Raw genomic sequence first — 21,550 nt, forward strand, 5'->3', positions numbered from 1 at the left:
TCCGAAGGGCAGAGGGGTCTGGGGACTGTCGATTTGTCATTCTCGGTCCGGCAGCAAACCACACGGCACGTCCCCGACACGAGGAGCCATTATTGCTTTTAATAAAACATACTTTATTTTAAGTGGCTGTTATTGCATTCATTAGTCTTGCTCGTTTCTTACCTCACTGCTCCGTGACAGCTGGACCTGGCGGCTGGCTGGGGGCGGGGGAGGCTTATTTGAAACGGCCGGGGGGCAAAAGCCAAAGGGCGGCTCACACAAGGACACCAGGGGAAAGTGCGGACAGATACCTCAGGGCAGCTCGGTTGTGAGCTGCGGCAGGAAAGTCTTTGTCGACTCAGAACTGGAGCACGCATATGGTGTGGAATTAGGGCTTAAAACACCCAAGCACTCTACTGAGGGAAGATTCAAGACAGATGGAAACATAGTTCAACTGTGGAACTCCCTGCCACTGGAGGCTGCAGTGGCCAGTGACCTGGATGGCTTTAAAAGGGGATTAGACACATTCATGGAGGAGATGACTATTAATGGCTGCTAATCAGGATGGCTTTGCACTGCCTTCACAGTCAGAGGAAGCAATGTTTCTCAAATACCAGTTGCTGGAAGCCAAAGAATGCAGGAGTGCTGCTGCACTTGGGTCTAGATTCCAGGTTCCTCAACCAGCCTCTGCTTGGCCACTGTGAAAACTGGATGCTCCATTAAATGGGTTGCTGGTCACACCCATCAGGCTCCTCTTATGAGGCAATGATGTCCTCTTAACTGCTGCATCTCGCAGAAACACCACACAATTCCTCTTGTTGTTGTTGCTGTTTAGTCATTTAGTCGTGTCCGACTCTTGGTGACCCCCTGGACCAGAGCACGCCAGGCCCTCCTGTCTCCCACTGCCTCCCTCATGCTGGCAGCTTCAAGAACACTGTCCCACCATCTCGTCCTCTGTCGTCCCCTTCTCCTTGTGCCCTCCATCCTTCCCAACATCAGGGTCTTTTCCAGGGAGTCTTCTCTTCTCATGAGGTGGCCAAAGTCTTGGAGCCTCAGCTTCAGGATCTGTCCTTCCAGTGAGCACTCAGGGCTGATTTCCTTCAGAATGGAGAGGTTTGATCTTCTTGCAGTCCATGGGACTCTCAAGAGTCCCCTCCAGCTCCATAACTCAAAAGCATCAATTCTTCGGCGATCAGCTTTCTTTATGGTCCAGCTTTCCCTTCCATACATCACTACTGGGAAAACCAGAGCTTTAACTATACGGACCTTTGTTGGCAAGGTGATTCCTCTACAGGTGGGCAAAGTGCCCATCACTGTCCCTGGCCTGGGAGGTTCTATAAGTACACAAGCCAGGACTGCTGAATCTTCTCATCTGCCCATCTAGTCCAGCCTCCTGTCCTCACAGTGGTCAAATGTCCTTAAGGTAGACTGCCCCTGGGCCTGGAGGCCCCATGAATAGAGCCCAGCTGCTGAAACAAGCCAAAGGGGTTCCGTCTAGTTCAGTGTCCAGTTCAGTGGCCAACCAGTTTGGCAGCCAGCATTTAAGAGCCCTCTCACCTCCGGCCATTTCAAACAACTGCTGTTCAGCGATGTCGCTGCCTCCGAACATGGTCCTGTGAGATGCTCAGCCTACCACCAACGTGGTTGCTGCCCACCCGCCTCCCACGTGGCTGTGTGAACTGGCCTCGTCTGCCGGCTCATCCTCCGTAGAGCAAACCTTTCCGACATCTCTCTTTCCTCCCCTCTCCCCTACCATCTTTCCCTCGAGCAAATTATTCCTGCCTCACCTGTTAACTTAGTTCAACTGACACAGCTAATTGTCTAAAAATAACCCTCCACTGGTCCCAGATCCGTGTGAAGGAGGCGAGACAGGAAAGGCGAGCGAGCCTAGGAGGTCCAGGTTTCCCCAGCGCAAAGTGTGGGAATGCGAGCATGGTATTCTGGAGCAGCTTTGCTCAAGGACAAAGCCAGCAAAACGGGTCGAGGAGTTGATGTTGCTTTTTCGGACAGCTCCTTTGCCAGGAGACCGTGTGGTCCATCTGCCGTCTGCGCGAGAAGCCCATTTCTCCGTGAAAGGGGGTGTGAGCTCTCCTGAGTGCCAAATATGCTTCTTTCTAAACTATATTGAGGGCTACCAACTATAACACTGGCCTTTTTTCTTTGTCACGCTTTTTAAAGTGTGGTTTATTTCAAAGAATCCCAAAATTGCAGAGCTGGAAGGGACCTCCAAGTGTCATCTAGTCCAGCCCTCTGCAATGCAGCAATCCCAGCTACAGAATCCCAGCCGGGTCTTTAGTTGGAGTCTCCTCCTTTGCATTTTGAATCCGCTTGCTTGGCTCCTACTCCCTGGAGCAGCAGAAAACAAGCTGGCTCCATCTTCTGTGATTTAGCCTGAAAGAGAAAGCTCATTTCTGGTGAGAAGGCAGCCCCCCTGCTTGGCTGTTAATTGATTGACCAATGAATTAAAAAGTTAATTACATGTGCTGGGCAGTGGGAGAACACAAGGGCTATGGCTGAACAGTCTCCTCTTCTTGCCTTCCACCTGCACCACAAAAGCCAGGAGGATCATAAGAAGGGGCCTTAAAAATATCCTAAGTCACTGGTCCCACCCAGCTCAATACTGTCAACACTGAACGGCAGTAGCTCTTCGGGATTTGGGGCTCAGGGGTTTCTCCCAGTCCTACCTGGAGGTGTTGCCTGGGATCAAACCTGCGACCTTCTGCACGCCAAGCAGATGCTCTGACCACCGAGCTGCAGCTATGCTAAAGTAAGACTCCAGTCCTCAAGGTGCACATGGAAAGGCTGCTTTAAACAGAAAAGCAGGAAGGTGCCATCTAGTGATTCTGGCCATCCCTGGCTGGCAGAGGCTGCCCAGGATTTCAGACATTTAAAAAATCCCAGGAGTTTATCCCTTACAGTCGTTCCCAGCATCCCGAAAAACTACTTCTCAAGATCCTTCCAGGGGGCTGTTAAGGAGAATGGGATTTGCTGTGTATTTTTTGACATGGGGTTTTTCCTTTGGCCATAGCTCTCTCATGTGATTGGCTGACTGTGAGTCACATGGGAAAGGCATAACATTCCGTTGTGACTGTTATTCCAGCAACTGTCGTTTTTTAACTGCCTTTTCTGCTCTTCTCTCTCTGTGTGTGAGGGAGAATGGCTGTGAGAGAGGTTTCTTCAGGATCCTGAGTGCCTGTCAGCATGATCTGCCTGAAGTGACACAGAAAGAGGAAGATCCCGAAATGTTAATAGGGAGAATCCTGTGCAGGAACAAAGTGAATAAGCATGAGATTGTAGGTATGTTCTCATATATATCATATATGTGTGTGTGTAAAGCTCCTTGATGTGACATGGGTGTATACATACACACACACACATCTCGCTTTACTGGCCAAGGGAGCTGGCGTAGAGCTTCCGGGTCATGTGGCCAGCAGGACTAAGCCACTTCTGGCGAACCAGAGCAGCGCACGGAAATGCCATTTACCTTCCCGCTGGAGCGGTACCTATTGATCTACTTGCACTTTGAGGTGCTTTTGAACTGCTAGGGTGGCAGGAGCAGGGACTGAGCAACGGGAGCTCACCCCATCGAGGGGATTCGAACCGCCGACCTTCTGATCAGCAAGTCCTAGGCTCTGTGGTTTAACCCACAGCGTCACCTGTGTCCCTTAGTGTGTGAAAAGGGCGACCCAAATGATCAAAGGAATGGAGCCCCCCTCCTATGAGGAAAGATAGCAACTTGGGACTTTTTGGTTTGGAGAAGAGGCAAATAAGAGGAGACATGATAAAAGTTTATAAAATTGTGCCTGGCATGGAGAAAGGGGACAGAGAGAAGTTTTCCTCCCTCTCTCCTAACACTAGAACTAGTGGACATCCATGGAAGCTGGATGTTGGCAGATTCCAGATGGATAAAAGAAAGCCCCTTTTTCACGCAGCACAGGGTTAGACTGCGGAACTCCCTCCCACTGGAGGCACCAACCTGGGTGGCTTTAACAGAGGATGAGGCAAATTCACGGAGGAGGCGGAGAGGCTGCCATCCACAAGGGCTCTCCGAGTCCCTCCAGAGCATCCCAGGAACTCTAGCCCACCCCTCACAGAGCCGCGACCCCCAGCATCCCTGGCAAACTACGCTTCCCAGGATCCTTCGGGGTGGAGCGTGCGGACGCGAGCGAAGACTCATATTTGCTGCTTTCCGCCAGAGGCCGCCATGCCCCCTCTGGCCGCCAGAGAGCAGCAGTGAGCTTCCAGAGACCCCCTGCGCGTTCCTAACTTCCAGATCAAAGGGAAGGTCAAAGTTTTTGCCCCGTCCAGGGTGGTGTAGCCTAGTGGGCAGGCGGGGGGGGGGGCGCAGGAGGAGGATTAATCCCCCCTGCTCCCCCCTCCCTGCCTCTTCCAAGCCCCCTTCCTGGGGATTTGGCGGGGGGGTGCAGCCGCGTTGCCATGGAGACCACCGCCTGGGGCAAAGCAGACTAGAGGAGAAATCCAGAATTCTCCCCGCCACCCGCCAGCCAATAGCCGGGGAAGCGAGGCGAGGCGAGGCGAGGCGGGGAGACGGGGCAGGAGAGGGTCAGGCGCTTCAGAGAAGACGTCCCTTTCTTTGATGTTTTCTCTGGGGGGGGGGAGCCCGGAGGAACGTGGCGCAGTGTCGCCTAGTGGCTAGAGGGCCGGGCTGGGACGCAGGAGTCCGGGGTTCAAATCCTCACTGGCCATAAGTGAAGCTGGGGCAGGTCACTGCCTCTCAGCCTGGCTTCGAGGTGGGGGGGTTATGGGGAGAACCTTGCCTGGCACCTGGAGCTTCTTGGGCAAAAGGGGGGACATAAATTATATGCCAAGCAGCTAGGCAGGTGCGGGCAGAACTTTGGAATGGGTCCAAATGGAAACACAGGGAAGGGCAGATCCAGGAATCTAGTGGGGTGGCGGTGGTGGGGTTTTGTGGGGAGCGGTCCTCCACTAGTGGGGAACAGTGCTGACTGCCAACATCAGCGCCCCGTTGGCACGGCTGAGATTTGTGGTGGCTTGTCGTACTGAACACACAACCTGTGGGTGGGTGGGTGCGAGGGGGCGGGTGTCTTTCCACTCAAGGCCTGACTTGGGGGCAGCTCCCTGCAAAAAATACTAAAAACACAATACAACATCACACACTAAAAACATCCCTGGACCTTCGGGTGTCTTTTAAAAGTGATGTAACTCTTTATCTCCTCGACGTCTGGCTGCCAAGAAGGCCCTCTGCCTGGTTCCCTGGAACTTCACTTCTTGCAGGGAGGGACCCAGTCAAAGACCCTCGAAGGAGGACCTCAGGGTCCAAGCTGGGGTGTGTGTGGAGATGCTCCTTCAAGGAGACCCACCTTTGGATGAGATTGCCCAGGTAAGAAGGGGGCCACAGGCTGTCTCTCTCTCTCTGCTGTTGCCTGTGGGAAGATGCCTTCAACCCTGCAAGGAGAGAAGGGGTGGGCCTTAAAATCTGGCCCCTTCCTCTCCCAGATGTGAGAGACTGCACAGGAAGAAGAAGAAGAAGAAGAAGAAGAAGAAGAAGAAGAAGAAGAAGAAGAAGAATTTGTTATTTATACCCCGCCCATCTGGCTGGGCTTCCCCAGCCACTCTGGGCAGCTTCCAACAAAATATTAAAATAATGTAATACATCAAACGTTAAAAGCTTCCCTAAACAGGGCTGCCTTCAGATGTCTTCTAAAAATCTGGTAGTTGTTCTTCTCTTTGACATCTGGTGGGAGGGCGTTCCACAGGGCAGACGCCACCACCGAGAAGGCCCTCTGCCTGGTTCCCTGTACATTGGTACCGCGGGTTAAGTACTTAATTCATTCCAGAGGTCTGTTCTTAACCTGAAACTGTTCTTAACCTGAAGCACCACTTTAGCTAATGGGGCCTCCTGCTGCCGCCGCGGTGCCAGAGCACGATTTCTGTTTTCATCCTGAAGCAAAGTTCTTAACCCAAGGTACTACTTCTGGGTTAGCGGAGTCTGTAACCTGAAGCGTCTGTAACCCGAGGTACCACTGTAACTTGGCTTCTCGCAGGGAGGGAACCGCCAGAAGGACCTCGGCGCTGGACCTCAGTGTCCAGGTAGACCGGTGGGGGTGGAGATGCTCCTTCAGGTCTACTGGACAATGATGCTCTCGCCATGCGCACCCCAGTCACCCTCCAGTTGCCTCCAGGAGCTGCGCAGTTCAGAGGGCCTCTGGTCCCAGAACCAGGGAAGCCCCTTGGAGGTGAAAACCCAGCAGCAAAGTACCCGAAAGGTTGTGCAGGAGCCCCTCTGGGAGGTCAGAGAGAGCGCGAGAGAACTGCCTTTGCAAGGAGGGAAATAAACTTTGAATTGCCTTCAGCTTGAGGAAACCTTTGTCTGTGTGAATGTCTTAATTCTCTGCCTTCTTCGGCCTCTGGAGGTGATTCAGAGATGCCTGGAGAGTCGTCAAGAGACGCCCATCACCACTAAACTTCTCAGACAGATTTCGGCAACCCAGATGGCGCCTGGACACCCGTCCCCAAATGATCCGGGGAACTCCTGTCTGAAAGCGACACGGGGCTCCAGAGCGTCTTTTAAATGTGATGGGGGAGACGGCTTACTCCCAGGAAACTCACTCAGGAATGTAACCATGGCTTCTCCCTCCCCCCCCCCAAAGCTCATAAACCTTCTGATCATGTCAAATCAAGGAGCTTTACTCTCAAGTAAATGGGCCTAGGAACCTGGACTTGAACCCCTATGTCTGGTTGCTACCCGCTCCAAGCAAGACAGTGCAGTGTAGTGGTTAGGGTGTTGAGCTAAGATCTGGGAGAGACCCAGGTCCCAACGGCCATGAAGCTCAGTGTGGTGACTTTGGGCCAGTCCCTCACCTCCCTCACAGGGCTGTTGAGAGGATAAAATGAGTGAGGGGAGAAGTCTGTAGGCCAACCTTGAGCTGCTTGGAGGAAAAAGGTAGAGTAGTCATGTAATGAAGACAGGAGGGCCTGGCGTGCTCTGGTCCAGGGGGTCACGAAGAGTCGGACACGACTAAACGACTAAACAACAACAAGTCATGTAATAGGGACGCGGGTGGCGCTGTGGGTTAAACCACAGAGCCTAGGACTTGGCGATCAGAAGGTCGGCGGTTTGAATCCCCTCGACAGGGTGAGCTCCCGTTGCTCGGTCCCTGCTCCTGCCCACCTAGCAGTTCGAAAGCACGTCAAAGTGCAAGTAGATAAATAGGTACCGCTCTGGTGGGAAGGTAAATGGCGTTTCCGTGCGCTGCTCTGGTTCGCCAGAAGCAGCTTAGTCATGCTGGCCACATGACCCAGAAGCTGTACACCGGCTCCCTCAGTCAATAAAGCAAGACAAGCGCTGCAACCCCAGAGTCGGCCACGACTGGACCTAACGGTCAGGGGTCCCTTTACCTTTTAGTCATGTAATAAACAAACAAACAAACATCAAGAAGGTACTTTGCTCTCAAGTTCTTTTTTGGCGATCCCTCCTAGCCAAGTAAGATTGTCTTCCATAAACACGGTTTTAACAATGAGTCCGTAAGTGACTGTGGAGGCCAGTTCTGGATCCAAATGGGCAAACCTTGACCCGTGAAATGTAGGCCTGGTTTTCCTGCTTTGCAAGGATTCCTTCCTGCCAGTCATCAGACTGATCCTCAGCTGATCTGCACAGGGAACGCTTTGTGCACAGAGAATTGGACATACCCCACGTTCCCTGCTGGCAAACATTCAGGCTTACTCGGGAGTAGCTGCTGTTGAGATCCATGGGATTTCCTCCCCCCCCCCCGGGAAGGCAGCTTCCTAGGCTCCTGTTCAAACCAGCCCTTTACTTAGAACCATGAGGACTAGAATTCTACTTTATTTCTTTGGAAGAAAGATACAGCTCAGCAGGCAGAGCATCTGCTTCCCACACAGAAAGCCCCAGCTTCCAAGTAGGGAAGGACCATCAGCGCCACCTGGAACCCGGGCCAGTGGCTGCCAGCCCAAGTCGACCACCTCAGAGGCTGAATTCATTGTCCCTCCGCTCCTTTGCCATCCAACCACATGGCATCTCCGTGAGGCTGGCCTGGACGACCCTTAGGGTCTCTTCACTTCTGTCACTCTCACATCTGGCAGGCGCCGGGTTGGAGAACGCCGCCGTCCCCACCAGCCCCATCTGCAGTGGCGTAGCGTGGGGGTGCAGGGGGGGCCGGCCACACCGGGCGCAACATCTGGGGGTTAGGGGGCGCAAATCCACGGGTTAGGGGCGCAAATCCACGGGTTAGGGGGCGCAAATTACTTGCCTTGCCCCGGGTGCTGACAACCCACGCTACGCCACTGCCCATCTGTAAGGCCTACACCTGAGGAGCCTTTAAAGATAAAGGCAAAGGGACTCCTGACCATTAGGTCCAGTCGTGGCCGACTCTGGGGTTGCGGCGCTCATCTCGCTTTATTGGCCGAGGGAGCCGGCGTACAGCTTCCGGGTCATGTGGCCAGCATGACTAAGCCGCTTCTGGAAAAACCAGAACAGCACACGGAAATGCCGTTTACCTTCCCGCTGGAGCGGTATCTATTGATCTACTTGCGCTGGCGTGCTTTCAAACTGCTAGGTTGGCAGGAGCTGGGACAGGGGGTTCACCCTGTCATGGGGATTCGAACCGCCGACCTTCTGATCGGCAAGTCCTAGGCTCTGTGGTTTAACCCACAGCACCACCCGCGTCCCTCTGAGGAGCCTTTACACGGGAGTAAATCCGGATCGGGGCCTCCCCTGCCGAGCCGCGTCCACACGTGCCAGAACTTTGCCCAAGTTGGCCGGAGAAGCGGGTTGAGCCTCGGCGCCTCCTCCGCCCGCTCCTCCCCCGGAGGCCAATCCGGAGCGCCTCTCTCCCTTCCCCCGGCGCTGCCTGCTTCGCTCTCTTCTCCTCCTCCTCCTCCTCCCTCCATCCCAAAGTGGTTCCCGGCGCGCTCCTTCTTCCCTCCCTCCCTCTCTCTCTCTCTCTGCCTCCCTCCCTCTCTCCTCCTCCTCCTCCTTCCTCCGCCTTTTGTGCTACCAGGAGAGGCGCCGGAGCCGGAGCGGAGCGGGTCCCCCGCCGGACTTGCTGGTGGCGGCGGCGGTGGCGGAGCTGCTGGGCGGACGACGGAGCCCCGAGCGAGCGACGGACCCCGGCCGGCCCTCCGGGAGCGATGCTGGTCCTGGCCGTGCTCTGGGTCTTCACGGGAGCCGACGCCGCTTTCGCCCAAGGTAAATCCGGAGCCGGATTCGGAGCGGAGAGAGACTTTTCTCTCGCTTGTTTTGCGCCTCGACGGCAGCGCAGAACCCAGGCTGGCTCGTTCCGTTCGTGGCGCGCCGGGGAGAGGCGAGGTTTTCGCTCCCCTCCGGGGGAGAAAAACTTGGAGGGGGGGGAGAGATTTAGGAAAAGTGTGGAGCGGATCCCAGGACTCCCCCCCCCCAGAAAGGAGAGAGGCGTTCCCACGGGTGGTGGTTTTTTTTGGGGGGGGGTCTGGATTTGCAGTGCTCATCGTGGAAAGGGGGTGCAGTCGGACTGAAATGGGGGGATGAGCGTCGTTGCTTCCGAGGAGGGTAGTTGGGGGGGGGGGCGGAAGGAAGGAATGAGAGTCGCTCCTGGCCCCGCTTCGGATTTGCAACGGGTGTAAACAGGAGGGGAAACTCCGATGAAGCTGATGGTTTTTGGGGCGGAGAGGTATTTTAAAAACGGGGGCCCCGATTCTGCGGCCGGGGCGGGAGCGAAACGAGCCTTAAAGGGTCCGGGGGGGAAGGATCGGGCCTGTTTGGAGGGCGAGGGCGAAGTTAACTGGATGAAGCCCCCCCACTCCCCCCCAAAAAAGTAGGATCGGGATCAGAGCGGTGGATCGGTCCTCTAGGCTCGTGCATCGTGGGCGAGGAAGGCGGCGGATCCAGCCACGTTTTCTCCCGATCCTCCTCGCTCCCTGCTTTGTGGGCTTCGCTCCCAGGCAATCCGCAGCCTTAGAAAGACCGCGTTACTCGCGAGGAGGGAGCCTTGAACTCTGTGCGATTGCGGGGCGATCCTGACTCGCGAGTAACCTCCATCCGGAAAGAGAGACAAGCCAGCAGCCCTCCCCACCCACCCCCAAAACAAAGCCCATCTCCCTCCTTCCATCTCACACCCGCCCCACATTTGGAAGCCAAACTCTGGGGGTTTTTTGGCTGATGTGGGGAAAAAGTTCAGGCCGAAAGGGCTTTAAAGGGTTTCATTTGCGGGTGGGGGGGGGGGGCAGAGAGAGAGAGAGATGGAAAAAGTGAAAGTGACTCGATCAGGGTGCGCGCGCGGGGGGGGGGCGATGTTTGAGGGATCCCAGTGGGAGGAGGCGGAGGGAAATGTGTTTTTTCCCCTCCCCTTTTCATTTTGGGAGCCTGAAGGAAAGTTAAAAACATGTCAGGGGGAGGAGATGTGAAGTGGGGGGAGGAGGAGGAGTGGGGAGGGGGAATAGGTTGGGATGGGGGGGATTTCCCAGGCACCCAAACCTTCCCCCCCCCGCCTCCCAATCCAGCCCGAGGGGGAGAATTCTTTCCAAGGCGCACGCCGGAAAAGATTTGGTCCTGGGGGGCGCTGTTGGCGTGGAGGAGGGACTTGGGGCTCGCTGCAAGCGAGGATGGAGCTGGTCGTGACCCATACTTGGGGGGCGGGGGGGGCTGGAAGAGAGAGAAGATGAGGGACGGGTGGCGAGAGCGCCTGGTGCCGGTTTGGGGGGCGCTGGGGGGGCAGTTGGCCGTCCCTCCGCCGTCTTCTCTCTGCAGATTCGGGGTGGGGGGCTGAGCGCCTCGCCGCCCCAGCCTGGTGGGATGCAGTTGCAAAGGGCTTCTTTGGGGGGGGGGGAGCTTTGCCACTCCCCACAGCTCCTGGGGGTGGAAGGGGGCGTTGTAGTTCAGCAGCATTGCGGGGGGGGGCGTTGGTTCCCCACCCCTTTCCCCGCCTCCTCTCTTGCCTTGATATCCCTCCTTTTGTTCTCTGAGCTGAGCATGCCTGGGTCTCCCCCCTCCTCATTTAACCCCCACAACAACCTTGCAAGGTAGGGCAGGCGGAGAGGGATAGAGACTGGGCCCAAATTCGCACCCAGGGCCAAATGGGAAGATGTCTTCGAGTTAGAAGGGACCACGAGGGTCATCTAGACCAACCTGCTGCAGGGCAGGAATCTTTCGCCCTACCGTGGACTCGAACCCAGAACCCTGAGATTCAGAGTTTCGTGCTCTACCAGCTGAGCTGTTATTCCTGGTTCAAGCCCTCTTGTGTCTGGCGCCCTGGTCTGATGCTCTAACCGCTACACCACACTGCCTCTCTATTCTATGTGTGTGTTTAGACCTGTGCGGTCCTCTGAGCCGCAACCAAGCCCTCTATGCGCTGTGTGTACAGAAGCTCTGGCTCCCTGTTCTGGAGTCTGTTGGGCTTGAACTAGGTGGACCGTGGTGGGTGAAACCTTGAAGGTGCTTGGCTTGCAGAAGGCCAGCAGAGTGGAGTCTGCCTTGGGCCACTTCTGCTGTGGGACGGAGGAAGATGAAGGTTCCTTGCGCCACTGCAACACACTAATAGACTAGGGACGCAGTCTACCCTGGGACGCCACAAAGGCTGACAGGACTGGGGGCAAGGTGGCTTTGGGCCTGGTGCAGATTTGGGGGGGGGATATGTGGGGGCGAGGTCCTTGACTTTAGGATAATGAGGACTCTCTCTGGTCCTCGGAAGCCATCTGTGAGAGGATCACATGGTGCGTGGTTAACCTGTGGAACTCCCTGCTGCCGGAGGCAGTGATGGCTTTGAAAGAGGACTGGATGAATTAATGGAGGAGGAGGAGGCCCATCTGGGGCTACTCTTTGCCCCAGTGGCTTTTGTCTGCCTAGACCACTGGAGGCAGCAATGCTTCTGAATGCGCAGCAGTGGAAAGGAGTCTTGAGTTCAGATTCTGCCAAAAGGAGCATCTGGTTGGCCCCTCCGAGGCCGGAGGGGTCATTGCCCTGACCCAGCAGGCTCTCTTTATGGTCTGATACCCTCTTACTCTGAGTAGACCCATTGGAATTAATGGACCTAATACAGCCATTTCCTTCAATTCCATTGGATGGGGTTCAGTGCTAGTCTTCCTCCCGAGTAAAGCCCATTGAATTGGAATAGGCAAATCACTAACTTGGGTCGCTGATTTTGGTGGGTCTACTCTAGAGTAGAACTGAGCTGTTTGGCTGTGAAAGGGACTCCCAGGGAAGGCGGTGGACTCTCCTTCACTGGAGGTTTTTAAAGAGGCTGGATGATCACCCCCCCCCCATTCTTCAGCTGCGATTCCTACATTGCCGGGGGCTGGACTAGAAGACCTTTAGGGATCCCTCGTTGGAATACAACCTGGTAGGTCTACTCATGAGCACGGCTAGCATTGGAGGCAGCCCCATTCTTGCAATATTTCAAGCCCCTAGCTAAAAGGAAAAAAAGGTGTCTTCTGATGGGCTGCGGGTCCCAAACTGTGTTTCTCTTTAAAATGCTATAATCTCTCCCCCCCCCAAAAAAAATCCTCTTTTGAAGAAAGCTGTGTGTGTGTTGGGGAGGGAGAGACTGAATTATTGTGTGTGTGTGTAGAAATCTCTGGGCCCTTCATTGGCTGAGATCCCACTCATTTTTTGCATGGGGGGGAGCTGAGCTCCTCCCCTCTGTGACCACATTCCTTATAATTAAGAAGAAGGGGGAGGGGGAGAAGCAGCCTCTTTGCATAGCCTGGAGGGGAAAAGGAGAGAAATTGGGATTTTCAAATGGGGGAGGGGGCAGGGGTGGGATTTGTAGAACCTCAGAATTGGAAGGGACCCCCAGAGCTAACTAGTCCACCCCTCTGCAATGCAGGGAGAGAGGGGGCCCTCTCAAAGAGAGCCAAAATGGGTTTCTGCTTCTCTCCCCCCCCACCCCCACCCCACTTCCCTGAGGCCTCCTCCATTGGGTGGTTTTTCTGAGTTATTTGGGGCTGAGCAGCACCAGAAAGAGAGCTTTCTATTGAAGCCAATTTAAGGAGAGTAGAGGGGGGTGGAGACCAACTGGGGGGGGGGGAATTACTCTGAAATAAAAGAATGTAGAAGAAATTGTGAGGGATGGGTGTCCTTTTGTGTGTAATTCTCTCTTTTTTGCTTCCATGGGGTGGTCAGCCCCACCGATGCTGATGGATCCTGGTCCTTGTTTAGGCGCAGGGCATGATCCAATCTTGACCGCGCGAAAGTAGCTATGGTTTACGCCAGATATAATCCAGGCTGGAGTTCTTCCCCCTTGGCTGCCCGGATGCTGTGAGACTACAATTCCCATCGTCCTGCGTCAGTTCGGTTGTCGTGGGTGATGGGAGTTGTAGTCCAAGGACGCCTGGGAATGCAAAGGTGGAAGGACTCGGATCTACATTATGCGCTTAAAACACACACACACACCTGTATTTCAAACTCTGTGGATCAGGCCAAAGGGGACTCCTCTAGCTCCGCCTCCTGTTCCCACAGTGGCCAACCAGTCGCCCCCAACAGAAACCTGCCAGCGGGACCTGAGTGCAAAAGCAGAACTCTCCCCACTTACGATTCAGAGGGAGAACAGGACAATCGTGGCGAATGGCCATTGTGTGTCAATATCCAGGTGAGAAGGCATTTGGACTGGGGCAAACTGGTGGTCGTCCCAAGTGTTAGAGGGAAGGATGTGGGGGGAGATATCTGTGGGTGTGATGCAGGGCTGGGGTGTGACTCTGCGGCCGATCACCTGCCTGGCATGCAGAAGGGCAGAACTTTCCCTGTGATTATACAGTGGTACCTCGGGTTACAGACGCTTCAGGTTACAGACTCCGCTAACCCAGAAATAGTACCTCGGGTTAAGAACTTTGCTTCAGGATGAGAACAGAAATCGTGCTCTGGCGGCACAGCAGCAGCAGGAGGCCCCATTAGCTAAAGTGGTGCTTCAGGTTAAGAACAGTTTCAGGTTAAGAACGGACCTCCGGAACGAATTAAGTACTTAACCTGAGGTACCACTGTAATGAAATGATTTTAGATGCTGTATTATTTTACTGTTGTTAGCAGCCCTGAGCCCAGCTTCGGCTGGGGAGGGTGGGATATAAATAAAAAATTATTATTATTATCATCATCATCATCATCATCATCATCATCACAAGGACTTGAGGGAAGGCCCATGGCACCTGCGCTGCATGCAGAAGGTCTCCCGCATCTCGGGGGGGGGGGGCTTGCCTGAAACCCTGGAGAGCCGTGGCTGCCAGTCAGTGCAGGCAGACCGAGGCCCTGACTTGGGGAGAAGGCAGCTCCCTATGTGGGAGGGCTGGAGCTCAGTGGTTAGAGCACCTGCGCTGCATGCAGAAGGTCCCAGGTCTCACCCCCCCCCCCAGGCGCATCTCTGGAATAGCAAAGGAGCTGTGCAGGTATTGAAATTATCCTGAGAAGGAGGGAGTGTTTACTGGGGGGGGGGAGCAGATCCGGCTGAGGCTGAGAAGGAGGCAGGGGCGGCTGGATGAGCCTCATCACTCTTCATTTCTCGCTAAATAATTTTCTGTATTTTATCTAAATGAAAGCCATTCTTCTTCTCCCGCCCCCCCGTCCCCCCACCCCACCCTCTTTCAATCTCCTGCAGGGCTTCTCCCCACAATGGTGTGTCACAAATTGAAATATTCATTCATTTTCTGAGGCCTTTCTCTCTCTCTCTCTCTCTCTCTCTCTCTCTGTCCGCATGGATTATTTTTCATTTTCTCCTCTCTCTTTTTTTCAGGGGAAAGGATGGGGGAAATTTAAAACGGAAAAGATTAGAGATAATTGTGTGTGTGGAGAGGAGGGAAACCATTGAAAACAGAGCAAAACTCAATCTCTTTTTTACAGGGGTTCAGTAAACACCCCAACGCTATCCCATGTTGCAATTCGGGGATATCAGATGGGGTCAGCTCTTCTGCAGGGTTGCCAACTTTTGCCACTCTGCTCCTCTGCCTTTTCACAGCAGCCAGGAGCTCGGGAATTTAGGAGGCGGAAAATTCCACCTCCTCCCCCAACATCCCTTTATCTCCTTAGCAAAGCAAAGTTAAGTTGTTAACTGCAGAGGAGCAAGGGCAGAAAAAAATGTTGGCAACCCTGCTATAGAGGCAAACGCTTTCCAGGATTAACATGGTGGAGGTTCTTGGATGGAGATGAGAAGGTTGGTGTCAGGGGTATGATAGCACGCTCTTTCTCCATGGCGTATGGAAGCGTTTGCTTCTTGTCTGGTCACCTGCAACGAATTGGAATAGTTTCTAGGTGACCAAGCAGTGGTGATTGCGGAATCACAGAATTCTAGAGTTGGAAGGGACTGCGAGGGTCATCTAGCCCAGCCCGCTGCCAAGCAGGAATCTTTCACAAGCCTGGGATTAAGAGCCTCGTTCTCCACCGACTGAGCGATCCCACTAGCTATAACTGTGGAGAATTGACTTGGGGGTGGGGGGGGCATTGATCTATATATCATTTCATTCATTTAGTCCGTAAAAATTTAATGAATACAGTCATACCACTTGTTACGTTTGCTTCAGGTTAAATCTTTTCAGGTTGCGTCCCGCGGTGACCCGGAAGTACCGGAAAGGGTTACTTCCGGGTTTGCTGCTCGCGCATGCGCAGATGCTCAAAATCATGACGTCATGCGCAGAAGCGGCGAATCGCTACCCACAGACACGGGTTGCATTCTGTTCATGTTGCGAACGGGGCTCTGGAATGGTTCCCGTTCGCAACCAGAGGTACCACTGTAAGGTAAAGGGACCCCTGACCATTAGGTCCAGTCGTGGCCGACTCTGGGGTTGCGGCGCTCATCTCGCTTTATTGGCCGAGGGAGCCAGCGTACAGCTTCCGGGTCATGTGGCCAGCAGGACTAAGCCGCTTCTGGAGAACCAGAGCAGCGCACGGAAACGCTGTTTACCTTCCCGCCGGAGCGGTACCTATTTATCTACTTGCACTTTGAGGTGCTTTCAAACTGCTAAGTTGGCAGGAGCAGGGACCGAGCAATGGGAGCTCACCCCGTTGCGGAGATTCGAACCGCCGACCTTCTGATCGGCAAGTTCTAGGCTCTGTGGTTTAACCCACAGTACCACTGTACTTGATTGTAAAACACATACACACTACCTCTGGGCAGATTTAGGTGCTTCTCAGAATTCCAAACCAGAGGACTGGACAAATTCCAGGAGAACACGGCTATTGAGGGCCACTGCTAGCCACAATGGCCTAGCCCTGTCTCCATAGTGAAGAGGAAGCAATGTTTTTGGAAGCTACAGGAGACAAGAGGCTTGCTCTCGTGCCCGGATCCTGCTGCAGGTTTCCCTAAAGAGGCATCTGGGGTTGGCCCCTGCGAGGACAGGGGGCTGGACTAGATGGCCCCCCTTTGGCCTGACCCAGCAGCCAGGATCTTCTGTGGTCCTTGTGGAACCTCCAGCTCCAGAGACAGTCTATCTGCATTCCCAGGTTCTTTGGGGCAATTGGCCCCTGTGAGTGGGGACAGGGGACAGGGGGCTGGACTAGACAGGCCCCCTTTGGCCTGATCCTGCGGGCTCTCCTCACGTTTTGACGTCTCCTGGCTCCGTAGCAAGGAAGCCTCTCTTGCTGCCGCCGCTCTGAGGTTTTCCTGCCCACCTCCTGTAAGAAGCGGCGTAAATATTGTGAGTGGCACTCGGGAGATAATAGCAGTCTGACTGCAAATTGATTAGCGCTGTGTGGAAACTGCCAGCCTGGGCTGCCCACGCAGACCGCCTGCCACTTACCTGCCGGGTTCGCTCGGAGGGAACAGACGGAGGCGGGGGGGGATGGGTGCGGAGGAGCAGCAAAGGACTTTGGTAACATGGCGCCTGGAGCAAGGACTATATTTTGAGCTCCGCCCCAACTATTATTTTCACGATAATTGGTACAGTTGCGTTTTAGGCATCCTCTCAGTCGGTATCCATATAAAAGAGCTATGATTAATAATAATATTATTATTATTTTGCACCCAGTTATTATTAGCCTGCACCACCCTAAATCTGGAGCTGGCGGGGAGTCCGATTAAAACCCTCCTCCCTAGAGACCAGGGAGTTGCATGGAAATGCAGACATCTGCGGCTGTTCTTTGTACCCCATTGCTGTCTCCAACCATTGGCCCTGCTGGCTAGGGCTGGCTGGAGGAACAGCCCCACAGCCTCTGGAGGGTGTCATTTTTGCTGCACCTGCTTTAGGGTCCTGGTCAGGGGTGGGGCACCTTCCCCACTAGTCCCATCATCGCCCCGACCACTGGTCATGCTGGCTTATTTATTTATCGCAGAGAGAGCCCAGCTTTTTCTCCCTGGCAGTTAAGGGGTGTCATTCATGGTTCTTCCTCCGCTTATTTAATCCCTACAACAACAGGCCTGTGAGGTAGGCTGAGAGGCAGGCGCTTCAGGGAAGTTTTTAATGTGTGACATTTTTAATCTTTATTGGAAGCTGCCCAGAGTGGCTGGGGAAGCCCAGCCAGATGGGCGGGGTACAGATAATAAATTATTATTATTATTATTATTATTATTATTATTATTATTCATGGCTGAGTAGGGGGGTTCGAAGGCTCCTCTCTCTAGTCAGACCCTCTAACTACTGCAGCACACAGCTCAAGCCTTACTTGAGAATAGCTTAGGAACATAGGGACCTGCCAAAGTTCGTTCATTCTTCACGATCATGAGAACTTGAAACTTGGATGGATAAAAATTAATAGAAGGATAAGAAGGTGATTAAAGAAGAAGAATGAAGTGGCGACATCAGGAAGCAATGGACATATGTTTGTAGCAGGCGCGGGGAAGCTAATTATTGTTTTTTAATTGTATTAAATTTAAATAATTTGGATCGATTTGTTAAAATTTGGAGAACTAATAGAAATTAATATATATAAAAGAAACTTGCATCCTTTTAGAAGAAGGCCAGTCACTCGGTGGCAGACGGTCCCAGTTTCACTTGCCAGTGGCCTCTTCCGGAGGGACTGGGAACGCCCTCTGCCGGCAACCCTGGAGAGCTGAGGCTGCCAGTCAGTGTAGGCAACATTGCAGTTACCCCTGCACCAGCCCACCTGTCCCTGGGCTCCCTGTCCAGAGCCAGCACTCTGCCCCACAATCACTGGCGTGAGGGTGGGTGGTGCCTCTGAGCTCGTGCAGAGCGCCGCTGCCTCTTTTCCCTGCCTCCCTTTGTGTCGAGGGAGGGCTCTGAGATTGAAGGGAGTGTTTTCGGTGCGTTTCCTCCTCTGCCGACCTCTGGAGAGGAGCCCAAGGTTGGCGCTGCCTGCTGACGGGAGAGGAAAGGGCAGGCAGGCAGCTTCCCCAGCCGCCCGTCTCAGCTTGTCTCCCGAATCTCCCTTTCCGCTCATCTCCGGCTGCCATGGCTGTCTATCAATCAGACTCGCACTCGCCTCCCGCTCTCCTTCCAAGTCAAAACGGCTCTCCCCCCCGGGACTCTCCTCGCACTCGTCTCCACGGTGTTTGGGCAGGCCTGCGTTGGAGGGGGCAGCCCAGACTTTGGGGTGGGGAGGGGAGGCTCTCCTTTGCCTGGGGGGGGGAGGGGGAAGTGTGCGGGAACTTCCTACAATGTGTGGAATCCCAGAACGGTCGAACTGGAAGGGACCTCAAAGGTCATCCATCCCAACCGCCTGCAATGTAGCCTCGCCCAAGTTTCCCAGCAGAAGCTGAAGTGGGCAAGAGCGCCTCTGAGTGAAGTGCAGAGTGCCAAACTGGTTCCGGTCCTAGCCCCTCCCCTCCGCTGTGGGTCCTGGAGGCCGGAAGCTCTGGGGTGCCTCTGCTCTAAATCCAGGTGTTGCTGCACCCCTTTCCATCTGCGCAGCGGGTTGGGCTAGATGACCTTGGGGTCTCTTCCAACTCTACAATTCCACGATTCTACGTTAGGGAAAATGGCTTTGCAAACAATGTGCACGTTAGGCAAAATTACATTATTTGGGTAGGGGGGGAAGGGCAGCTAATTTAATGATGGTGATGATAATGATGATGCAATAAGCGTATACTAGGATAAATTTGGGGAACGCAGGTGGTGCTGTGGGTTAAACCACAGAACCTAGGACTTGCCGATCAGAAGGCTGGTGGTTCGAATCCCCGCAATGACGGGGTGAGCTCCTGTTGCTCGGTCCCTGCTCCTGCCAACCTAGCAGTTCAAAAGCACCTCAAAGTGCAAGTAGATAAATAGGTACCACTCTGGCGGGAAAGTAAACGGCATTTCCGTGCGCTGCTCTGGTTCGCCAGAAGCGGCTTAGTCCTGCTGGCCACATGACCCGGAAGCTGTACGCCAGCTCCCTCGGCCAATAAAGCGAGATGAGCGCCACAACCCCAGAGTCGACCATGACTGGTCCTAATGGTCAGGGGTCCCTTTACCTTTACCTTTAAGATAAATTTGCAAAGTGACGCTGGTGCATTTCCACAGGGAAAATGCTTTAGAAATCCCAAATGATGTCCAGAACTTAAGGGTGTCAAGTCAAGACCCTCAAAGGTCCAGATCCACCACACTATCTGCAAACCAGAGCTGCTGTGTGGCTGCAGGGGCTCATTCTCCCCCCCCCCCATCCATGCTGGGCTCTGAAGTGGGACACCTGAGACCCAGAGGGGCTGGTGGGTGCTGGCCAGGTGAGCAGGCGCCTCTGCAAGGCACCCGGATCCTGCAGCCTTTCCTCTGATTAATCCAGCTGTGACAACAGAACCCCGAGGCCAGGGGATGACGTGGGTGGCCCTTGGGCGCTGGCTGCCTCGTGAGTCACTGCGCGTGTCGTCTGGCAGGCCGTCTAAGGGCGGGACGCCACCGCTGAGACTTAGCAAGCCTCGGGCCAGGCATTGCTTCTCAGCCTCGCCTACTTTGCAGGGTTGTGGTGGGGAGGGGGGAAAGCACCCCCCCCCCGAGCTCCCTGGAGAAAAAGTTGGGATATAAATGCAAGAAATAAATAATATTGTAATAAATGAGCAGATTACTAGATGGGGGGTACCAAAGCCCTCTGGGGAGAGGCAGGCACCTCTGCACATGCTTGCTTTGTGTGCCTGGCAGGGGCAAGGAGGGTCCAAGGTTCAGGGGGATCCTGAACTGGGCTTGTGTGATGGTTGGAGCACCTCCTGCCTGATCACCGGAGGAATTCTCTGTGTGGCCATGAAATTTGGGGGGGGGGCATATCCCAGTGTGGAGGGACGCAGGTGGCGCTGTGGTCTAAACCACAGAGCCTAGGGCTTGCCGATCAGAAGGTCGGCGGTTCGAATCCCCGTGACGGGGTGAGCTCCTGTTGCTCGGTCCCTGCTCCTGCCAACCTAGCAGTCCAACTCTAGGGTTGTGCGCTCATCTCACTTAAGAGGCTGGGAGCCAGCGCTGTCTGGAGACACTTCTGGGTCACGTGGCCAGCGTGACGAAGCTGCTCTGGCGAGCCAGCGCAGCACACGGAAACGCCGTTTACCTTCCCACTGGTAAGTGGTCCCTATTTATCTACTTGCACTTAGGGGTGCTTTTGAACTGCTAGGTTGGCAGGAGCAGGGACCGAGAAATGGGAGCTCACTCGGTCGCAGGGATTCGAACCTCCGACCATGCGATCGGCAAGTCCTAGGTGCTGAGGTTTTACCCACAGTGCCACCCACGTCCCCCCTTTACCTTTACCTAAGGGCAAAAGAAGAGCCTGCTTGATCAGGCCAACCGCCGTCTAGTTTGAATAATTTGAACCAAAGAATCACACAAGTTGGTCTTGATCCCTGAGGATCGTCCAAGCCCCTGCAGTGCAGGAATATGCAGCTGTCCCAGACGGGGATCGAACCCGCGACCTTGGGGTTATCAGCTAGTCCTGTTCTCACAGTGGCCAAGCAGATGGCCAGTCATAAACCCACAAGCAGGATTTAAGTGCATGAGAGCTCACATCTCTTGTGGTTTCTTCAGAAGAATTGTTGCCCTCCTGGCTGGTACCCAGCGATAGCCCTCCCCTCCCTGAATTTGTGCAACCCTCTGAAAGCCACCCAAGTTGGTGGCCCTCACTGCCTCTTGTGGGAGGGAGTTCCACAGGGAGTTCCAGAAGCGGCTTAGTCCTGCTGGCCACATGACCCGGAAGCCGTACGCTGGCTCCCTTGGCCAGTAAAGCGAGATGAGCGCCTCAACCCCAGTCGTCCGAAACTGGACCTAACGGTCAGGGGTCCCTTTACCTTTTATCCCAGTGTGGGGGTGGGGAGCAGAGGCTGAAGTCAGTGGAGCAACACGGCTGGTTCTTGCCTTTGCGCAACCAAGTGAGATTCCACCAGAGGTTCCTGCAATTCACCGACGCAAGCGGCTATGATTGCTGCCATTCAGGGGGTTGGACTAGATGACTCTGAGGGTCTCTTCCAATGCTACGATTCTGGACATGATTGCAGTTCCAAGAATGTGAAGGGCATGTGGGAAAGGGCCCGTGTCCTTCGGGAGGGTGTGTGGCCTGGGACTGGGTGAAGTGCCAAGGGCCAGATAGTCTGCACTGAGATAGCTCTTGGTTCTAGATTTGCTCTTGCCAGACCCCTGCGAGGTGGGCCACAAGGGGGGGGGCGTTTTGCAGGCAGAAGACTTGGCAAAGACTAAAGAACCTTTGAATGAGGGTGAAAGAGGAGAGCGCAAAATATGGTCTGAAGCTCAACATCAAAAAAACGAGGATCATGGC

At 54.5% G+C, this 21,550-nt stretch overlaps 2 protein-coding genes and 1 long non-coding RNA gene across 5 annotated transcripts in view; 1 reads left to right on the forward strand and 2 right to left on the reverse strand.

The window, feature by feature from the left end:
* Positions 1–21,550, reverse strand: part of LOC308575124 (uncharacterized protein) — a 467,635-nt gene that overhangs the window by 345,926 nt on the left and 100,159 nt on the right. The window lies entirely within an intron of this gene.
* Positions 1–21,550, reverse strand: part of LOC308575331 — a 246,966-nt gene that overhangs the window by 66,006 nt on the left and 159,410 nt on the right. The window lies entirely within an intron of this gene.
* KIRREL1 (kirre like nephrin family adhesion molecule 1) overlaps positions 8,969–21,550 on the forward strand; it is a 108,320-nt gene continuing 95,738 nt past the window's right edge. Inside the window, exon 1 of the mRNA XM_081173536.1 lies at positions 8,969–9,166. Within this exon, the coding sequence (XP_081029662.1) occupies positions 9,109–9,166 (58 nt within the window). The 5' untranslated portion in view covers positions 8,969–9,108. The remainder of the gene's footprint in view (positions 9,167–21,550) is intronic.

Source organism: Podarcis bocagei (genome assembly GCF_964188305.1).
Source record: "Podarcis bocagei genome assembly, chromosome: 16".
Classification (NCBI taxonomy): Eukaryota; Metazoa; Chordata; class Lepidosauria; order Squamata; family Lacertidae; genus Podarcis; species Podarcis bocagei.